The sequence below is a fragment of the Myotis myotis genome, unplaced genomic scaffold, assembly GCF_014108235.1.
Source record: "Myotis myotis isolate mMyoMyo1 unplaced genomic scaffold, mMyoMyo1.p scaffold_m19_p_20, whole genome shotgun sequence".
NCBI classification, from domain to species: Eukaryota; Metazoa; Chordata; class Mammalia; order Chiroptera; family Vespertilionidae; genus Myotis; species Myotis myotis.
Genome location: NW_023416325.1, coordinates 17,361,664 through 17,381,816, shown reverse-complemented (window position 1 = coordinate 17,381,816; position 20,153 = coordinate 17,361,664). Strand labels below are relative to the sequence as shown.

Genomic DNA, 20,153 nt, shown 5'->3' with positions numbered 1-20,153 from the left:
CTCCCCGCGGCCGCTGTGGTCTCCTGTGCTGACGAGCCGAGCCGGGAGCCAGCCTCTCCAGCTCAGCGCCTGCCTGGCCTCTGCAGAGAGTGCGCAGGCCGCACGTCCGCACTAGCAACGCCACGGCGAGGACAGCACCTAATGAGCGCCGACTGTTTGCACCCACACTTTCTGGGCCTGTTAAGTCTTTTTCATCTTCCCTAGAACCCTGGGACTGGAGAACCATTAACATCCCATTTTATAGATGAGGAAACGGAGACCAGGAAGATTCATTCTATTTGTCAAGGTCTAGAAGTTAGGGCGCGCGGGGCCCAGGCAGGGTGGCTCCGGACTCCGGGCTCCTGTCCACGAAACACAGTGGCCCCTGTACCCCGGGATGCTTCAGGGAGAGCCCTGCCCACGCCATTTAGCTTGAAGCGCAGCGATGTTTGACAGAAACTCGCCGGCTCTGTGTGATTCCCTTTGTGTGACGTCCAGAATAGGCAAACCAGGGACAGAAAGTAGATTGCTGCTCTGGGGAGCGTGGGGGGTGGGGGTGACTGCTGGTGAGCATGGGGCTTCCATGGGGTGGGGGGTGATGATGAAAAGCTCTAAGGTTGGTTGTGGCGCTTGAGGTCATGCAGCTCTGTGACTAGTAGAGACCATTGACTGGCATGTGACCCAGATCTCAAAGCTGCCACAAAACAAAAACCAAAAAGAGGGAAGTGGGCAGAGTGGGGGGGTCCGAAGAGCGAAGACAGTGAGAGGGCAGAGCGCGGGGCTGGACCCAGGCCGCTGAGGTAGGAGCTGGTGGCTGGGAAGGAGGGGGCAGTGAGGAGGCGGAGGGCAGCAGAGAGATGGCCAGAATCGCCAGGGCCAGCGAGGGACAGAGCCCCACGTGAAAATGAGGGGCCTGCCTGGTCGCCATCGAATGCGGGCAGCACTCGGCTTTCTTCCCTGGCGCTGCCCCTGGCAGCCGGGTGGAGGGAGCAGGTTAAGGGATATGCCCTGGGAAAGACGCTGTGCCTGGCCAGACCCAACGACAGGCCCGGGCAGCAGCATTGACTGCAGGGCCCTTGCAGCTCGCTGCCTGGGGACGTCACCCACTAAGGAAATAGACGTGCCAGCGGCTGGCATGCCTCTCCTGGGAGGTGTTCTAGGCGCCAGAGGTGGCCTTTGGGTCTGCAGTGCCGGCAGGACAGAAAGCAGTGCTCCAGGTCAGGGCTTAGCTGACGCGCTGGATTTTATTTCTCGTCCTGTCCCCAGAGAGCCTTCAATGCCCTGTGCCACAGCACCCACTTGTACGGCCGGAGGCTGGTGCTGGAGTGGGCGGACTCCGAGGTGACCCTGCAGGCCCTGCGGCGGAAGACGGCTGAGCACTTCCACGGTGAGTGGCGGGGCTGCGGGATAGCTGCCTGACCCGTGGGCCTGGAGCCGGTGCCGGGAGGCAGCCCGTGTGGACGGCTTCGGTGGCCGTCGTGCCCTTTTGGCTCCTGTCGGGTCACTGGGAGATGTGGCAGGAAGTCGGGGAGAGGAGTGGGGTCAGGGTGTGTACCCTGCCTCCCTTCCTGCCGGGCTTGTGGGCTGGCTCCCAACAAAGGCTCCCTTTCCAAGGGCCTCTCCACCAGCGCTCACCAGGTTCCGCTGGCGGCCCAGGGGCCTCTCAGGCCAATTTCCCTACACCCTGCCCCCTGTGCGGGACCCTCCGCCGTTACCCCATCTTAGGACCATCTGCTTCCTGCGGGACCTACAGTGACAGCACCGCATTTCACCTCTTACCCACATGGTGTCACGTGGCCTCGGATTGTTCAGTCCCTCCCCAGAGAGGCTTAGTGGGCACCTGCCCTGTCCTTGGGTTGGGGTGCAGCCGTGACCTTGGGGCTGTGGGCTCAGGTGGAAGAGGCTGGGGTGCAGCAGTGACCTTGGGGCTGTGGGCTCAGGTGGAAGAGGCTGGGGTGCAGCAGTGACCTCAGGTCTGTGCGTTCGGGTGGAAGAGGCTGGGGTGCAGCAGTGACCGTGGGGCTGTGGGCCCGGGTGGAAGAGGCTGGGCACGTTGTTTGAGTGAGAGGTCCAGAAAGGCCTCCCCACAGGGTATGATTGTACCCATGAAAGGGCTGCCTGAGCAGAGGGACCCAAGGTGGTATGAGCCTGACACACGGGGTTGCGGGGGTGGCAGTGAAGGCAGGGGGCTGGTCTTGTGAAGGAGCTGGGTGGTCTGCCTGCAGCTACCCCCCCCCCCCCATGGTGTTCCCACGTGGCTGCTGCCTTTGTCCCCAGTGAGTTCCAGCACCGACAGTGGTGGCCCAGCTCATAATGCCTTTCCTGGACGAGCCATTGCTCCTGCCCCTGCACTGCTCCCCGCAGCTGTCCCGTCCCCATCCCCATCCCCACCCCCATCGGCAGCTGTGTCACTGGGGACGTGATGGTTTCCTGTCCCAGCAGTGACACTTGGCCTCCCAGATCAGACAGCTTAGGGACAGGTTGGGGGAGGTCGCTCCGTGGAGCCGTGAGCTTTCCAGGTGGCCTCGCTGGTCCTGTGGGGCAGCGGGCAGACCTGAGCAGGTCACAGCGATGCAGGACTGCGTCCCCGCACAAAACCCCTCTGCTGACCCAGCACCTTTTAGCCTATTGCCTCCCACTACGCCTCCCAGAGTTCACTGGGCCCAGCCTGGTAGGACTCAGGGTCTTTGCATATGCTGTTCCCTCTCCTGAGAATGCTTTGCCCCTCAGGATTTTTGTTTGTAACCTGGCAAGTGCCTATGCAGCCTTTCAGGCCCACTCGAATGGCACTTCCTCCAGAAAGCCGCCCCTCTCCCCCCCCCTCCCAGGTATCAGTGATTGCTCCATCTTCTGCTCTCCCATCTCTGTCCCCGGAGTGGGACTGTCATGCTCATCTCATCACCGATCAGTTCCTCCCTGGGCCCCCGGGCCTGGCATGGTGTCAGGCACAGGTTGGGCTGTCTGTCCGAAGTGAACAAGAAACCAGAGAAATCGGGGTTACGCACACAGTCACTGGCTCACATCTCATAAGCCCCCACGTCCCGCCCCACAGAGAGAGCCGTCCTATCGACAGCATTGACAGGCCCAATGCCCCTCGCAAATGTTTGTGTAAGGGCTCTGCCGGCCCGCGCCACCCCTGCAGGCTCAGCACTTCCCCCGCGGCCGAGAGAAGCCCCTTCAATAAATCGAGCTCCACTGCCTCCCCGCTCGGAAGGCTTCTGTGGGATTGGCTGTCTCCACGGCCCCATCACCCGCCGCTGAGACCCGGCCGGGCAGATGCAGTGATACAGGAACAAAGGCCGACGTGTACGTGTGCTCTGCCCATAATCCCCAGCAGCCCTGTGAGACGACACGGTCAGCCCCGCTTCATGGGCGTTGGAGTAACCGGTGACAGTGTCGTTTGTGAGCGACTTGCTCTGTGCCAGGGCCACTCTCAGCATGGGGCGCGCTCGTCTCATCTCGCCGACAGCTGTGGGCACTGCTGCCTCCCCCCTGGGGCCAGAGACAGAGGCTCAGCAATGTGCCCGCCGTGACTCAGGTGGAAAGTGGTGGAGCTGAGATTTGAGGTTCAGACCAATGAGAGCCCCTACCTCTCCCCCTCAGCCCCCCGCCCCCCGCACACCCTGCCTTGTGCCAGCCGACGCCATTTCCGAGGTCTTGGCCTTCATTAGATCTGGGGGGATGTGTCTCCTGCGTGGCTTCCTTCCTCCTGACTCACCAGGGCCCTGTGCCTAGAATCTGCAGGCTCCCTCCAGAAATGGAGAGAATAAGTGACAAGTGACAACAGAAAGTGTCGTGTGGCCCTCAGAGTTGACATGTCCTTGTAGAAGCCTGGAGGTGCACGTGCAGGCGGAGACGGGCTCAGAGTGGGGCCACCCCGAGGTCAGTGCTGAGTGTCGGAGCCATTGCCCTCCTGGGTGCTGGAAGGGCCGCCGGCTCTGAGCCGGCCAACTGTGCCAAAGGCGAGCGCTCCCAGCAGCTCTGAGCCCCTCCCAGCAGCGAGAGAGGACAGCGTCCCCACAGGAATCCCCCGGTGGTGGGTGGTGGCAGGAAGAGCCCTGATGCAGAAGCTGCGTGGAGGGCGTGCGGGGGGAGGTGAGAGTAGTGAGGCGCTGCACCCCAGGCCGTCCCCTCCTCCCCTCCTGCCCTAGGAGGTGGGCGCCCTTAATCTTCCCATTGGACAGTTGAAGGGACAGAGACGCAGTAACTGGCCAGGGTGACCCAGCAAGCAGTGGTGGCCGCAGCTGGCTGTGGTGCCCCACACGCAGGTGACTGTTCCCAGCCGGATGCTGCGGGGAAGGGGTCCAGGTGCTCTGGAAGCAGCCCCCCTCACCACCCACCCCTTCGTCTGTTTGATCTCTTCAGGCAACAGGAGGTGCCTGCAGCAGCCTCGAATGTTCAAAACAGGGCTGCTGGCCTTCTGCCGTCTTGGCTGGACCCTTTCCCCCTGCTCTGCCCCTCCCCTGTGGCGAAAAGTGCCCGGCTCATTTGTGTCGAAATCCACATTGTTCAGAGCTTCCCAGGCCCTGGCAGACTCGGGGCAATGGGAGCTGTGCCCAGTCCCGCCCCGGCCCGAGCTGTGCCAGGAAGGCACTCAGGTCTCGGGTGGGGGCCCTGAGCCCCATTTGCCGGCCTGAGCAGCTCAGCCACACAAAGGGCTCCCTGTGGAATGTGGGCCTTGGAATGAAAGGCCGGCATCTTAGCCATTCGGCAGGGCCGGCAGGAAGCTAGCCGGTGACACCGCAGCCTCCTCGCTGCCCTCTGGGTCAGTGCTGGTCCCCGCCTCAGCCCTCATTGTGGCCATTGTCAGCGTCGTTACCCCAAGTTCACCCTGCGCCTGGGGCTCAGCTTCCCCAGCAGACCAGCCACTAACTGGTGACTTGGGGCCCGGCCTCTGTGAGCAGCCGTTCTCCTCCCTGAGGTCCGTGATGAGCCTCCGTCACAGTGGGCAGACAGCTCAGTGTGCATTAGGCCAGATAACACATTGTTGTTGTTATCATTATTATTATTGCTATGATAACCTTCATCTGTTAAGCCTTATTCCGTGTGAGATCCTACCTACAGCCTTTCATGGGTCTAAATTCTGCAGAATCCTAGGAGGTAAGTACAGTCATTACCCTCTGCTTCAAAGATGAGGAAACTGAGGCATAGAGAGGGCAGATAACTCGCCCAAGGCCACCCAGCTACTAGAGGCCAGCCGAGGCGGAAGTCAGACCTGGGCTCTTAGCCATCCTGCTGGACCATGTCTTCATATCAGTGGGTGTGTAGCTGTCCCTTACGTCACTCAGCCTCAGCTCTGTCATCTGTACAATGGGACCAGGTGCCGTCCTCATTAGGGGAATCGTGGGCTGTGAAGGAGACGGGCCTGTGAAGCTCCCGGTGCACGGCCACCCACCTGCCACAGACACTATGCATCCTGCCTCCTCCTCTGGGCTCAAAAACAGTTCCCTCATTCTTGCACTCTGGTTGGTCCAGGCCAAGGAGGAATGCTCTGTTAGTATACGGTAGCATAGCCCTGAGTGTGGCACGTAGTAGGCGCTGTTAGAACACAGTAGCATAGCCCTGAGTGTGGCACGTAGTAGGCGCTGTTAGTACACAGTAGCATAGCCCTGAATGTGACACGTAGTAGGCTCTGTTAGTACACAGCATAGCCCTGAGTGTGGCACGTAGTAGGCGCTGTTAGTACACAGTAGCATAGCCCTGAGTGTGACACGTAGTAGGCGCTGTTAGAACACAGTAGCATAGCCCTGAGTGTGACACGTAGTAGGCTCTGTTAGTACACAGCATAGCCCTGAGTGTGTCACGTAGTAGGCGCTGTTAGTACACAGTAGCATAGCCCTGAGTGTGTCACGTAGTAGGCGCTGTTAGAACACAGTAGCATAGCCCTGAGTGTGTCACGTAGTAGGCGCTGTTAGTACACAGCATAGTCCTGAGTGTGGCACGTAGTAGGCTCTGTTAGTACACAGCATAGCCCTGAGTGTGGCACGTAGTAGGCGCTGTTAGTACACAGTAGCATAGCCCTGAGTGTGGCACGTAGTAGGTGCTGTTAGTACACAGTAGCATAGCCCTGAGTGTGTCACGTAGTAGGCGCTGTTAGTACACAGTAGCATAGCCCTGAATGTGACACGTAGTAGGCTCTGTTAGTACACAGCATAGCCCTGAGTGTGGCACGTAGTAGGCGCTGTTAGTACACAGTAGTATAGCCCTGAGTGTGACACGTAGTAGGCGCTGTTAGAACACAGTAGCATAGCCCTGAGTGTGACACGTAGTAGGCTCTGTTAGTACACAGCATAGCCCTGAGTGTGGCACGTAGTAGGCGCTGTTAGTACACAGTAGCATAGCCCTGAGTGTGGCACGTAGTAGGTGCTGTTAGTACACAGTAGCATAGCCCTGAGTGTGTCACGTAGTAGGCGCTGTTAGTACACAGTAGCATAGCCCTGAGTGTGACACGTAGTAGGCGCTGTTAGAACACAGTAGCATAGCCCTGAGTGTGACACGTAGTAGGCTCTGTTAGTACACAGCATAGCCCTGAGTGTGGCACGTAGTAGGCGCTGTTAGTACACAGTAGCATAGCCCTGAGTGTGGCACGTAGTAGGTGCTGTTAGTACACAGTAGCATAGCCCTGAGTGTGTCACGTAGTAGGCGCTGTTAGTACACAGTAGCATAGCCCTGAGTGTGTCACGTAGTAGGCGCTGTTAGTACACAGTAGCATAGTCCTGAGTGTGTCACGTAGTAGGCGCTGTTAGAACACAGTAGCATAGCCCTGAGTGTGTCACGTAGTAGGCGCTGTTAGTACACAGCATAGTCCTGAGTGTGGCACGTAGTAGGCTCTGTTAGTACACAGCATAGCCCTGAGTGTGGCACGTAGTAGGCGCTGTTAGTACACAGTAGGGTAGCCCTGAGTGTGGCACGTAGTAGGCGCTGTTAGTACACAGCATAGCCCTGAGTGTGGCACGTAGTAGGTGCTGTTAGTACACAGTAGCATAGCCCTGGATGTGACACGTAGTAGGCGCTGTTAGTACACAGTAGCATAGCCCTGAGTGTGGCACGTAGTAGGTGCTGTTAGTACACAGTAGCGTAGCCCTGAGTGTGGCACGTAGTAGGTGCTGTTAGTACACAGTAGCGTAGCCCTGAGTGTGGCACGTAGTAGGTGCTGTTAGTACACAGTAGCGTAGCCCTGAGTGTGGCACGTAGTAGGCGCTGTTAGTGTACAGTAGTGACTAAGAGGAGTGTTCCCAACATCTTGGCTCTCAGCGCAGCTGTGGGAAATAAACATGCTGGATCTGGTACTCGCTGTCTCTCTGGGGTCCCCTGCTGCCAGCAGAAAGAAGCTAGTTTGGTTTTAGGCCTCACTGGACTCCCCACACCCTCCAGGTGGACGCCTTCATTCTATCCATTGTCCCTGGACAAGGGCGGGGTCATCTTTTCCCTTACCAGTTGATGCTTACAAAATACCCATGAAATTGAACAGCAAAGAGCAGGTCTTTGAAAGTCATTTGAAAAGTTGCCCTGACCAGGCAAAGACCTGGACATCAGGCAGGTGCTTTCGGGAATGGACCAGAATAGTAAGACGGCTGCTCTGCACGGGATCGTCCTCCCTCTCCCGGTCCTGCCCCCGCCTCCCTTCCCAGCCCAGCATCCCAGCATCCGCCTTCTCCTTTCTCGCTCGGCCCGGCAGGTGAAGGTGAAGTGCAGTTCGGAGCCTGGCATGTGGGAGGGTGGAAAGAGCGAGCAGGGAGGGAAGAAAGGAAAGAGGCGGCTGCTGTGTCCTTTTCTTCCCGAGTGTGTTATGAACCAGCAGGGTTGCAGCATTGAGGGGCTTTCAGGGCCTGGCAGGCCGCGGTACCTGCGCGCGCGCCGAGAATATAATGGCACAGAAGCAATCCGCCCGCAGAACCCTCTGTTTTCAAACGGGCACAGCCAGGGAGGCGCAGGCAAAGCAGGCTTTTATTTGGCCGGGAGCACGGCTCCGCTCCCGCGTTGTCTTATTCCAGCTGGGAGGGCTGATGGGCTGTGGTTAGCGCGGCACCTTTCACCTCCGGAGCCGCGAGTGCAGACATGACCCGAATGGCAAGTGGCTGGCAGCAGCCCGTCCCCGCCCACCCGAGCCAGGCCCGGCCTAGATGGGGTGCTGTCCAGTCAGTCACTGGCCTCTAGCACACAGCTGCCCTCCCAGCCGGGAGCCCTGTCCCGTCAGCCCAGCCCCCAGCCCCATGCCTTCAGGGCTCAGCCAGAGGGTCAGCTTCTACACATCCCTGACACCCCTTTTCCTGTCCGCCCCATCACACCTTCACCTCCTCTTCCTGCTGCTCTGTGTTCACATGCATGATTGTCTGGTGTCACTGTTTGTGAGTAAACGAACATAAATAAGAACCTAGTCATCAGAATGGCCTGTTCTAGTTGAGCATAGAATACGGATGAGGGACAGTGCCACTGCCAGCTCAGCTCAGCTCCGCCATCCCCCACAGGTAGGGGTTCCCGGGGCTCAGAAAGGCTGGACCTTGTGCTCCGGGCCCCACGGTTAGCCAGGTGAGCGCCAGCACTGGAGCCCTGCTGGTCAGAAGCCAGATATGCCTAACCTTGAGCCTGGGAACACCACCTGTCTGCAAAGAGCAATCATGTGACTTCTTATTGAAGATCAAGTCAGGCGAAAGAGAACGGGGGAGAGAGCTTTGTCGGGGACCTACCATGTGCGGGGGGCAGTGCCAAGTGGTTTCCTTGTGGCCTCACAGCTCCCTGGAGAGGGTGCTGCTCCCATTTGTCTGAGGTGCACACGGAGGCCCGGAGAGGTCTAGTGAGTTGCCTGCGGGCACACCGCTCTGCACTACAGAACCGATAACCCTCTCTCAGTCCTCCCTCTAGCCTTGGAGTTCCCAGTCCCTAACGGTCCCGCTTATCTGACCCGGGCTCCCAGTCCAGGTCGGGCAGTGGTTGCAGACCGCAGCCGCAGCCTGTGTTTGTAAGTCAAGTTTTTTGGTGCGCAGCCATGTCCGTGCGCACGCATGTGTCTTTGGCTGCGTTCTCACGCTGCGAGGGCAGAGCAGAGTCGTGGCCCCAAAACCTAAAATACTATCTCACCCTTTCCAGAAAAAATCTACAGCCCCCAAGCCTCATGCAACGGCTGCTTTTATTTTAGCCAAAAGCTGCCAGTGGCTAATTCCTCCACCACGACCCGCCTTTTCCCAGAGAGCCGACAATTCTGAAGGCCCCATAACCACCCCTTCGTTCGTCCCCTGCTCCCCCCCATGGATTGCTCTGCTTTCCTGGGAAGGAGGCCCCGTCACTTGCTTCTCCCTCCATTTCCATTCCTTCCTTCACTCAGTTCTTCCCTGTCACCGATTATCAGGCCCTCCCTGCACAGGGGACAGAACAGTGAACATGGGGCTATTTGAGTGGGAGAGACAGATGATAAATAGGGAAAAGTTAGTAACAACACAGTCCTGAGGATAGCAAGCCGTGGGAGGGAGTCAGGAAGGACAGCATACTGTGCCCTCGGTGCGGACTGGGAGGAGCTGTCCAGTACAGTGGTTGGGAAAAGTCTGCCTGAGGGGTCAGCGTCCTCACCTGATGCGCAGGAGCCAGCCAGCCAAAGATCTGGGGGAAGACGGTCCAGGCGGCAGTCCTGCAGGTGCAAAGGCCCTGGGGCAGGAGCGTGTTCCTAGCAGGCCCTTGTGGCCAGAGTGGGGAGCGGATGTAACAAGCAGGGCTCCCTTGTGGGGCCTGTGGATGTGGTGGGGAGCCTGGCTTTTACTCAAGATACAGGGCGAGTCCCTCGAAGATTGAAGGAGGGGAGTGTGTGCTTGACTTACTGCTGGCCCTCATCCTCACTGCTGCGTGGGGCATGCATTGTGGGGGGACGAGAATGCAGGGAGGGGCCCACGGTAGTCATTCCAGCAAGCGAGGGGGTGGCCTGGGCAGAGACGAGGGTGGAAGGAAACAGGTGGATTGAGCACTGTGATGGAGGTAGAGCCAGCAGACTTGCTCCTGGAAGTCCGGAGGGAAACTGAGGCAGGGACAGAGCCCTTTGCTCTAAACCGCTCAGAGGATGGTGGTGCTGTGGGAGGCTGGGAGGCTGGGAAGCGGCGGTATGGAGGCAAGGCCTGGACACTGGGTTTGAGATACCTGTTAGGGCTCCCCGTGAGATGTCAGCAGATAGATCTACGAGTCCAGAGCTCAGGGGCGAAGCCTGGGCTGGGATATAAACTTGGAAGCCATCGGCACACAGATGATAGTTAAAGCCTCTATCAGTCCCCCCCCAGCCCCATAACTTAATCCCTCATAAAATGGCATATTTTCAAAAGATTGGGGCCAGGGGAGCCTGTTATCCCCATGCCAGCCCCTGCAAATGCGCCTCCTTGATCTTGGCCGTGAAAGCAATCGTCGGGCTTTGAGTCACAGTCAGGAGAGTTCAAGCATGTGGCTGAAGTCACAGATTGTACCTTCAGAAGACCCCTTTGCCAGGGTCTTTGCAGCTCCCTGGAGGCAGGCCGGTCCCGTAAGCTCCCCCGGCCTCAGCCTCATCCCTCCACCTGGGTGGTTCTGTTCCCTCCTTCAGGCTTCTCGGTGGCAGGTGAGGGGAGGTGGCAGGTGAGGGGAACTGTCCCAGTTGTCACAGAGGGCCTGGTGGGGGGAGGGGGGGTTGTTGTGGGGGGAAGAGGCCACTAGGGGGGTGGGGGCCTGCGGGAGGTATGGTATCCCTGGTGTGGAGGTGGGTGCCCTTCCCTGTCCGGAGGAGTATGTTTTGTTCCCCCCCACCCCCCCATGCTGGGAGGCGGCCCCAGGAGAGAGGTAGAAATTGGCCTGGAGACCCGCCTTTCTCACACGCCCCAGCCACCCCAGCTGGTGGAGGCAGAGTGGAGAGAAGAAAAATGAAGAAGCGGGGATTGTTTGGGTCAAGGCAACTCCTAGGTAGCAGCTGCTAGCAAGGGTGCGAGCGTCTGGCCGAGGGGCGGGAGCCACGCTCCCAAGGCCGAATGCTTCTCCCTGCGGAGGTGCTGGGAGGCTGAGCAGGCCGGGCAGGTGTCCTCCGGTCTCCCCTCCGCCCCCCACGCCCCGAGCCCCTTTGAGTGGTGTTTTGGAAATATTTCCAAGCGCTTGGCAATATCCTGCACACTCCTGGCCCCTTCCCCCGGGAGCGGCTGTCCGTGCGGGAAGGTACTTGCTCCCAATCCAGCTAAATTGTTATTGACTTGTGTTCTCTGCGTTCCGCAAACATTTCACTCAGCCGTCACCAGCCAGGCCAGGATTCCCTGCTAGGGCTAACGGGGAAGCCAGCTGTGCGGGCCATTTCTCCTGCTCTTCCTCATCCATCACGGAATTAAACTGACAGAAGGAGAATTTCAGAGCGACTTGGGAGGGGCAGGGGCTGGACTCGGATTGGACGAGGCCCGGGGCCCGGGGACCAGAGCGCTGGGGGCAGGGGCGGGAGGTGGTGGGCTTCCCTCCAGGGTTGGCTGGCAGCAGGGGGCAGCCAGGTTTGTTCTGGACTCGAGGCTGGCCCCAGCCGAGAAACCGCAGGAAAACACACAGGCGAGGAGGTTATTACTGCTCCGTGATCACAGGCAAAGCCAGGGGGCCCTGCAGACGGAGGAGAGAGAGAGTCAGGCTGCGTGGGCGAGCCCTCCACTAAGATCAGCCGCAGATCTTTGTCTTGCCTACAAGACATGGAAACAAATGGTGTGTTTTTTAAATCACCACTCTTGCTATCAGGTTTGGCCTGAAATTTGAGATTCTGGCTTCTCTTGGAAAACGGATCTGACCACCTGGTCCTGCATCCCAGTGAGCAGCAGGGGCCGAGGCGCACGGCTTTTGCTTTTGCCACAGCCGGTAGCCCTCCCTGTAGTCACACACCTAGGCCACCGACTGCATCACGTGTCCGCCTGGCCCTTCAGGCCTTTGCACTTACAGATCCTGGTACAGACATCATCCCACGTCAGGCCTGTGAGGCACCGGTACTGTTCCCTTCCTTTCAGCCTCTACCCCAACCCAGGGCCTGTGCCCGGAGAAGGGGACAGGGAGCTCATGTCGACCAAGCCCCTCGGAATTGAAGGATCCCTCCAGGCCTGCGGCAGGGAGTGGGGTGCTTTCCAACCTGGCAGCTCCCTTTTCTCTTTTCCTCTGCAGCGACTCACTGTCACCTGGACACTCCCCTGGCTCTCTGCCGGCTGAGGGTTGGGCGAGGGTCGCCACGATGGGCCCAGCAGCTGAGCCCGGGACCGTGGGTATCACTGTGGATCCAAGTTCAAGGCCCCGCTTGGGAGTGGTCACGTGCCTTCCCCAAAGCCCCAGAGGGCTGCCTCCACACCTGACCAATGGGACAAGAATATCCCAGCTCAGGGTTTTCTGGAGCCTGAAAGCTCCGACCCAGGACCCAGGACGCAGGCGCTCGCTCGGCTGGCGCCAGCTCCTCCTGCTCAGCCTGCAGCACCCACTGAGTCTGCAGGGTCCTCAGCTGACTGGGCTCCGCTACCCTCTGGGTGTCCTTGCACGCTTCTAGCGTTTGCTACCCGGCACCTCTGCGTGCTGTCTCGCCTGATGCCATCGACTCCCCGCAGTGGGCACCGTGCCCTCTGCAGACAGGACCCTGTAATTCAGAGGCAAGCGGGGGCTCCGGCTCTGCCCACCCTGGGGCCCAGCATGGCTTCCAGGCTGGTGGGTCAGCATACCCGTTGGGGTTTTCTTGGTGCTGTGTCCCCAGCACCAGGCCCGGCAGAGTAGATGCTCAGTGAGTACTTGCTGTGAATGCCGGCCGGCAGGAACCCCGCAGTCCCCCGTGAGATCAGGAGAGCAGCACTGTACCCACTCGACAGAGAGGAACAGTGAGGTGTAGAGTTTAGCTCCCTTCAGTCTCCAGGCCCATGTGTCCCGTGGCCTGGGACAGCCCCTGGCCCTCAAGGTGGGGACCACTGACGTGCCCAGGGCTGCTTGCTGATGCTGTGGGTGGGTCGCCCCAGGAGGGGGCCCCGAAGCCTTGGCACCGGCCCAGGGTTCACAGAGACGGGGAGTGACAGGAGCAGCTTCCATCAGCGACAATAAGCAGGCTAGCCTTTATGGAGCGCCTACTGTGTGCTAGCCCTTCTAATGCTCTAAGCACCCTCGGCGCTGGGTGCTGTGCAGTAACTGCAGACTGAGCCCAGAGAGGCGCGGCCCCTGGCGCGGGCCGCCCAGCTGGGAGCCGGGAGCAGCAGGCGTACAGCCCGCAGCCCGGCTCCAGCTGGCACGCAGGCCCTCCCCTACCCGCTGTTCCCGCTGCCTGGCCCCCGGTGCTGCTCAGATGCCTTCTCCCCACTTGCCTTTCCTCAGCGTGCTGCCTCCGAAACAAAACCCCACGAAGTGCGTTCTCTTGTCCTCCCGACAGCTCCCCGCCCACCCCCTTGCGCCTTTCTCTCTGCCCGCCTGTGCCTTCCATGCAGGGCGCCCGCGCCAGCCAGGGACGGCAGAGAGACACGGGCTGGCATTCTGTCAAGGAATTAATTGAAAAATAAAATCATTAGATGGGAACTCCAGAAATGCAGAATGGTGGTTGGAGGGGGGAGAGGGGGCAGGGCTGGGGGGGCTGTTGGGGGCCGGCTGAGCTTTTTGTCAAGTTAATTTCTCGGGTGTGGATGTTGGGCGACATTGGCGCGTTGTTTATCTTCGGGTGCAGCTGTGATACTGAAAGGAACGCAGCTTGTTGCGTGTATTTATTTTACACCTTTTCCCGGTTCTGCATTGTGTGTGTTTGGCGAAAACCCACTGAGGCTTTGATGGCAGGGAAGTGGGATTTCTGCAGCTGTCCCGGCCAGCAGGTGCTCCGCGCGCGGCAGGGCCCGCAGGGGCTGCTGGGTGGGAATTCAGGGTCTGGTGTGTCTTCTGGGGGCACCTGGGCGCCCGACCTGAGCCAGAGATGCCAGGCCCACAAGAGGATGCTGTCAGGATGTGCCCGGCGTGAGCCCAGACCCACGCACTGGCCCTCGCAGCCCCCTGGGAGGTGGGTCCTGTTTTCACCCCCAGTGCACAGACCCAGGGAGCGGAGGTGACTTGCCCAAGGTCACTGAGCCATGAGGTGGCAGGCCTGGACCTCAGCCGGCCTGCCTCCCAAGCCCTTCACCGCACAGCGGTCAGTGGGTATCCCTGGCCTCCATTTTCCAACTGGGGGAGAGGAGGCAGTGTGGGTCGTGCCTCCTTTGGCCTTGATGTACTAGCCTTCCTATGACAGTCCCCGCTGTCGGCCTGATGGGAGAGAGACATGGGACACCCACACCTCTCACGGGGATAACAAGTGACAAAGACACTGGTCTCAGCATCATCAGGACCCTCCCAGGTGCCGGCATTTCTCTTTTCACTCCTTTAATCTTCCCAACAACCCATGAGGGGTAGTTATTAATAGTGTGCCCATTTTGCAGATGGGGAAACTGAGGCATGGAAGGGCTGAGTAGGGCTGTGGCATCAGCGCCCGAGCTCCTGAGCAGTGCTCTGAGAGGTGTTCGTGGGAAGGAGGACCCCTGGCCTGCACCAGACGGTCAGGGAGGCCTGGGGTCGGCAGAGAGAGGGTGGCCGCCGAGGAGGGCAGGGGTGGAGGACTCGCCCTTTCCCCCCTTGTAAACATGAGGGATTGAATCTCGGACAGCGAGCATGCCCTGCCCGAATCACACAACTTGGAAGTGCTAAAGCCACATGCGCCTCATTCTAAAGCCAGGCGTGGCGACCACATGCCCTCTCACGGGGTCCTGTGGGACCTTGGCCCTGCCCCCTGCCCTCAGGTATGGGATGCAGTTCGGACACCGAGGCTGCCGCGTGGTCGCTGTGGGGCTCGGGGTATGCTGGTGTCTACGCCTCTGTCTTCCCACCTGGGAAATGGGCTGATGGCGCCCACTCCTGAAGCGGGTGCTGGTGGAACTGGGGTGAGATGCTGCTTGTAAAGTGCCCATCCTGTGTGTATTTCCTCTCCGGCTGCGGCCCCTCCCTCTGGGCCTCAGTGTCGCCAGCCAGGCGACATCCCTGCCCAGCCGCTGGTTTATTTTATGGCTATCCCGACATTAGCAGTTTTAATTTTAGCCATTTATTCTTTTATTCAGCAAATGAGCACAAAGCACCTACTGTGTGCTGGGCTCATAAGACAGACCCAGCCCACCCCACTGCCACTCCCATTGTCAGTCGCTGTAAGAGGGTGTCCATGACAAGCCGCAGCCCTGTTTTGCGGCCCTTCTATCCCCAGCTCCTATTACCTGCCCACAGATTCCTTTCCAGGGGCCATGGTGCCCCTCCAGAGCCTGGCGATTACAGGAAGCCAGGAGCATCGAGGAGGGAGCAAGAACGGAAGCGGGTGTCTGAGCCGTGGGCTGCCGCCCGCCCAGCCCATTCTGTCCCATCTCTTCTCATGACTAACAATGATGGATACAGCTGCCAGGCCTTGAGGCTCCCCGGACAGACGGGTGGAGGGGCAGCCTCCCTCACCTTCCTCACCCTCGCCAAGGGGGCAGCTCGCCATGTCCCCCCTTCCCACTCCCTTTGCTCATCCCCTCATTCATCAAATATTAATGAGCCCTCACTAGGCCAGGCAGTGTGCTAAGGCAGAGGACACAGTGGACGGAACAGTGTCCCACACACAGATATGCTGCTGCAGGGAGAAGTACAGACAGGCTGAGGGCAGGGGGTCCTGTCAGAGACAGTGGTCAGGGGAGTCCTCTCCCCACACTCCGTTTCCTTCCTGGAGGGCCAAGGGGACCAGCACGCCTTCTGCCTCCCTTCGTCTCCCTGGTGTCTGCCGTCCACGGAGGCTTTCATGAAAAGTGGAAAGATGGCTTTGGTGGGCTTGGGCTCCATTCCTGTCTGTGGCTCAGTTCCCTCGCCTGTGAGAGGCAGTAATAATACCTACCTGCGGGATTGTTGAAACGAGGAGTCGTAGCACATAGTAGGTACTCAGTCAATAGCATTTGGGACCCAGAGGGCATATATTTTGCTGAGCCCGCCATGCCTTTCATATGTTCATGCTGCACATCTGCACCCCCTTCCCCCTCCCCTCAGAGAACTCCTCTGCATCCTTCAAAACCCAGGTCACATCACCCATCCTCTCTAAAGCCTCCACCCCAATGGTTACTCCCTCCATGCCTCCTCGGGAACCCTTGAGCGTGTGTTTGTTCAGCACCTACCGGATGCTAGCCGCCTGCTATTCGGTTACGAGCCTGCGGCCTCCAGGGACACAGCAGCTACCACTGTTTCCTCAACCTTTGCCCTGGCTGGGCTGCCTCCCTGAGGGTTTTCAAGGCCCCACACTAGGCAGAGAGGCCTTAACCTCTGACCTGCTGGAAGGGTCGCCTCCCTCCCCTTCAAAAGGGACCCTTTCCTCTGTGGAAGGGGTTGGCCCCAGAGCGGAGTTTCTGGGCCAGAAAGAGGCAGCTCCCCACGGCGAAGCTGGCGACTAACCCACAATATCTCTCTCTCTCTCTCTCTCTCTCTCTCTCTCTCTCTCCTCGCTTCTCCCGGCCTCCTCTCTCTCATGCCTCCCCCTTCCATGCTTTCTCCCCGTCTCCCATCTTATTCTGTGTCTCCCCTCTCACCACGTCCCATTTCCCTTGCGTTCCCATTCCTCGTCCCCATCCCCCTCCCTCCCTGCCATCGCCCTCTGCCTGCCTCCAACCCCCTCGGCTGTTCTTTTCTCCTCTCTTGCCATCTGGGCTCCCACAGAGCCCTCGAAGAAAAAGCGGTCTGTGGTGTTGGACGAGATCCTGGAGCAGCTGGAAGACAGTGAGAACGACAGTGAGGAGCGAACCCTTCAGCTGTGAGCTGGCACCGAGAGGGTACGTGGCTGCAGGGCCCTGAGGACGGGACAGCCGCTCCGCCGCTGCGTCCTGCCACGAGGGCCGGGGGCCTGGTGCGCCGCCCGGGGTGGGAGCAGCAGGCAGCCCCCGCTCCCCTGGTCCAAGGTCAGAGGAGATGACTGCCGCCTGCCGGAGCCCTGGGTCCTGAGCCGCTCTGGGCCTGCAGGAGGGCCGGCCCAGCTGTTGGCTGCACTCACAGGACTCCTCCGAGGTCCTGAGACGCCGCAGGGCCTCATCCCGCCGGCAGGAAGGTCAGGGAACAGAAGGCCCCAGCTCATGGGAGCCAGGACCCGGGCACCCTAGTGCCCGGACCCAGGGGCTGGAGGCAGCTCCTTGGAGCTGGGAACCGGCCGTTACCTCACCCCCTGGCTCAGCCTCCTCACTGACTGGTTCCCACTCGGGGCTTTCATGAGAAGGAAAGACTGGGGTAACCCATGGAAGGCGCCAGGCACAGTGCCTCCACCCTCGCTCTCCCTCCAGGGCTGCTGAGCTGCAGTCCTGCCTGCGTCTGTCCGTCTGTCTGTCTGTCCAAGGGGCTGCTCACAGCCTGGGACCGCCTCCGTCCTGCCCCATCCTCGTCACCTGGGACTGCAGGCCCTGCTGACCTCGTGGCCAGTCTCATGGGTTGAGCCCAGCTGGGCCTGTGAAATGCATCCAGGTGCCCAGCCCAGCAAACAGTGCCCACTGCACACACCTCCAGCCCAGAGACCAGCCTCCCCCGCAGGAGGCCTGTGCCCAGCACTTACCAGGACGCAGGATAATGGAGAGGAAAGAGCTGCAGCCGTGCCACCTGGGTCTGAATCGGCCTGGCCGTCCCCAGCTATGTCACTGCAGACCACCGAGGTCCCTGCGGGCCCTCAGCATCTTTCTCTGTAAAGCGCGGCTGTAGACCCACCTCGGAGATGGCACTAAAGCCATCGATGCTCGAACTATGACTCTTGTTTACTGCATAACGTGGGGCCTGTGGGTGGGGCTCGACGTGAGAGTCTAAGAACCTCCGCCTTTCTGCGTAAACCTGGTCTGTGCATCGTAGGGGCTTAGTCTTCACCCAGTTCTCAGAGTGGCCTGGGACCCACGCTGCACTCCCCGGCCCCACTACCCTGCCAGGCTGAGCAGCCCCAGCTTATCACTGCAGAGCCTGGAGCTGGGCCCTGTGAAACGCACCCTGGTGCCCAGCGTGGCCCTTCCCCGCTGGCACAGAGGGGACCACAGCCTTCGGGCGGGAGCTGTGGTGGGGTCGATGATAAACCTCCCCAGGCTAGACGCGTGGTGACCAGACTCCCCAGCCACCGAGGGTCTCGGGTGACAGGCCTGGGGTCTGCCCGTTCTTCCCACTGCTCTGTGCAGGGCCCGTGGATCCTCCTGGGTAAGCACCCAGGGTTGGCAGTTCCTCTCTGTTAAAGCAGATGTTTTGTCAGAGGGAAAGGACAGGGCTGAGGATTGCCGATCCCTGGTTCAGATTCCAGCTGTCCCCGCACAGCCTGCTGGGGCAGGGAACGGCGTGGGGCGGGGTGGGGCCTGGCTAGCCTCCTTGTTATTATTGTCGTTATTATTATTCTGAAGTGAAGGAAGGTGTAGCTAGCAAGGTCATAATAAAGTAAAACCAGGTCAGTACTGGGCCCAGCCCACAGGAGGTGCCCGTCTCACCGCTTTGGGAAGCGGGGCCGCCTGTTAGGAGAAAAGCATCGTCAGTGCAGGGTGACCTGGGGGAACTCCAGCGACAGACAATCCCCAGGGAGGTGGGCACCAGAGAGCTTCAGGAAGGGGCTCTGTCGAGTGTGAAGTGATGATGGGACCTCGGTGGTCCTGGCAACCGGAAGGTCTGGGAGAAAGGAAAGGAGTGCCACCCGGGCCCCAATTCCTGTGTAGGCTGGTGTCGGGGCAGGCAGCAGGCTCGTCCCCCTGGCAGAGGGGTGCTGCACCCCCTGGTCAGGACAGAGCTGTGGAGAGAATGCTGGGGGGTGGGGGGGAAGAGTGCAGCGGGCTCCCGGGAGAGCAGAGGAGAGGTGAGCCAGGATCATGGGGTTCAGTGGGGTCGCTGACACTGGCAAAGGCCCACGGCCGTGGGGCGGTGTCTGGGTGTACAGGGGAGGCCTTCCTCCTTCCTCCTGGGCAACGCAAGCTGGCATCCTCCAGCGGCCTGCACTCGGGGCCGGGCCTGAGGGAAGGAGCAGGAGACCACAGTGAGCCCAGGTTCCCGCGGAAGCACCTCAAATCCGGGAGGGCGCCAGGCACCTGTGGCTTCTCAGAAAGGCGGGGCGGGAAGGGCACAGGCCAGAGGCAGAGACTGGCAGGGCCACCTGCTGATCCTCACCCCAGGTGTCCATCCATCCACTCGACACTCAGCAGGTGCCCCTGTGTGCGAGGCACTGGTGGGCACCTGGGGTACAGGGTTAGAGACGCTGGCCGTCCCCCAGGCCTGGAGAGCCCCGGTCAGGCCGAGGACAGCCTCCAGCGGCCTCCTTTCCTCTCGCCGCCTCCTTGGCCGGTTTGTCTTTCGTGCCCGCCGCGCACGCAGGCGTTGCTGAGCACAGCCGAGCTCGGTCTCAACATCTAATTCAATTTGTTCTGCCGAGATTGAAGTACGAAATGGTTGCCAGTCAGACGTTCAGAGGACGCGAGCGCCTGCTGAAATTTAAATTTTAATGAAAATGACTTTAACCCTTTGGTGCGCCTTGCAGGAGCGGGGCACACTCCTTCCCGGGAATGCCCCTCGGGTTCTCCACCCGCTCCCCTGCTGAGCGTCACTCATAATAAGGAGTCTTTTCCAGCAGTGTTAGCACTGACGGCTGAGGGGACACGTGTGGATGGTCATTTGTCCCCCGTATTGCCCCAGGCGTTGAGATAGACACCTTCCCATAGGTGACCTTTGCAAGCCCTGAGCAGACAAGCCCCGGCCCATTAGATGCCCTTGGACACCTGGCTCCTCCTTGGTCCCTGTGCCAGCAGGAATGTTGGTCTGTGTTGTGGTTTCACGTCTGTCCTCCCTTCAATTGTAAACCCCAGCCAAGCCCTGCCTGGCGGGAGGGAGGTGCTGGCCAGCATAGATGAAGGCAGGAACCACATCACCCTCCCAGCAGCTATGGGCAGGGAGCCGTGGAGCTCAGAGAGGCACATTCCCCAGGGGCACCGCACAGGGGCTGGCACCCGGCTCCATGGGTTCATCTCCTGCTCTCCTGTCTCCGGGCAGGGGCGGTGCAGAGCCTGGCCCCGGGCCGGCGGTTACTTATCAAATGCCGTCAGTCCCTGGCTGGGTGTGCGGCTCAGCATGGGGCGGCCCTGGGACGCAGGGACTCAGAGCTGTGGAGCCCCAGAAGAGCGTAAGGCCTGGTGCGTGCGTCCCACGGGGTGGCTGAGCCTATTGTGCAGTGGTGT

The 20,153-nt window shown here is 60.1% G+C and overlaps 1 protein-coding gene across 4 annotated transcripts in view; it reads left to right on the top strand.

The window, feature by feature from the left end:
• Positions 1-20,153, top strand: part of RBM19 (RNA binding motif protein 19) — a 97,273-nt gene that overhangs the window by 64,284 nt on the left and 12,836 nt on the right. For all 4 annotated transcript variants that reach the window (XM_036353967.1, XM_036353966.1, XM_036353968.1 and 1 more), the window contains exons 23-24: positions 1,246-1,366; positions 16,645-16,757. In XM_036353967.1, the coding sequence (XP_036209860.1) occupies positions 1,246-1,366; positions 16,645-16,742 (219 nt within the window). In that variant the 3' untranslated portion in view covers positions 16,743-16,757. The remainder of the gene's footprint in view (positions 1-1,245; positions 1,367-16,644; positions 16,758-20,153) is intronic.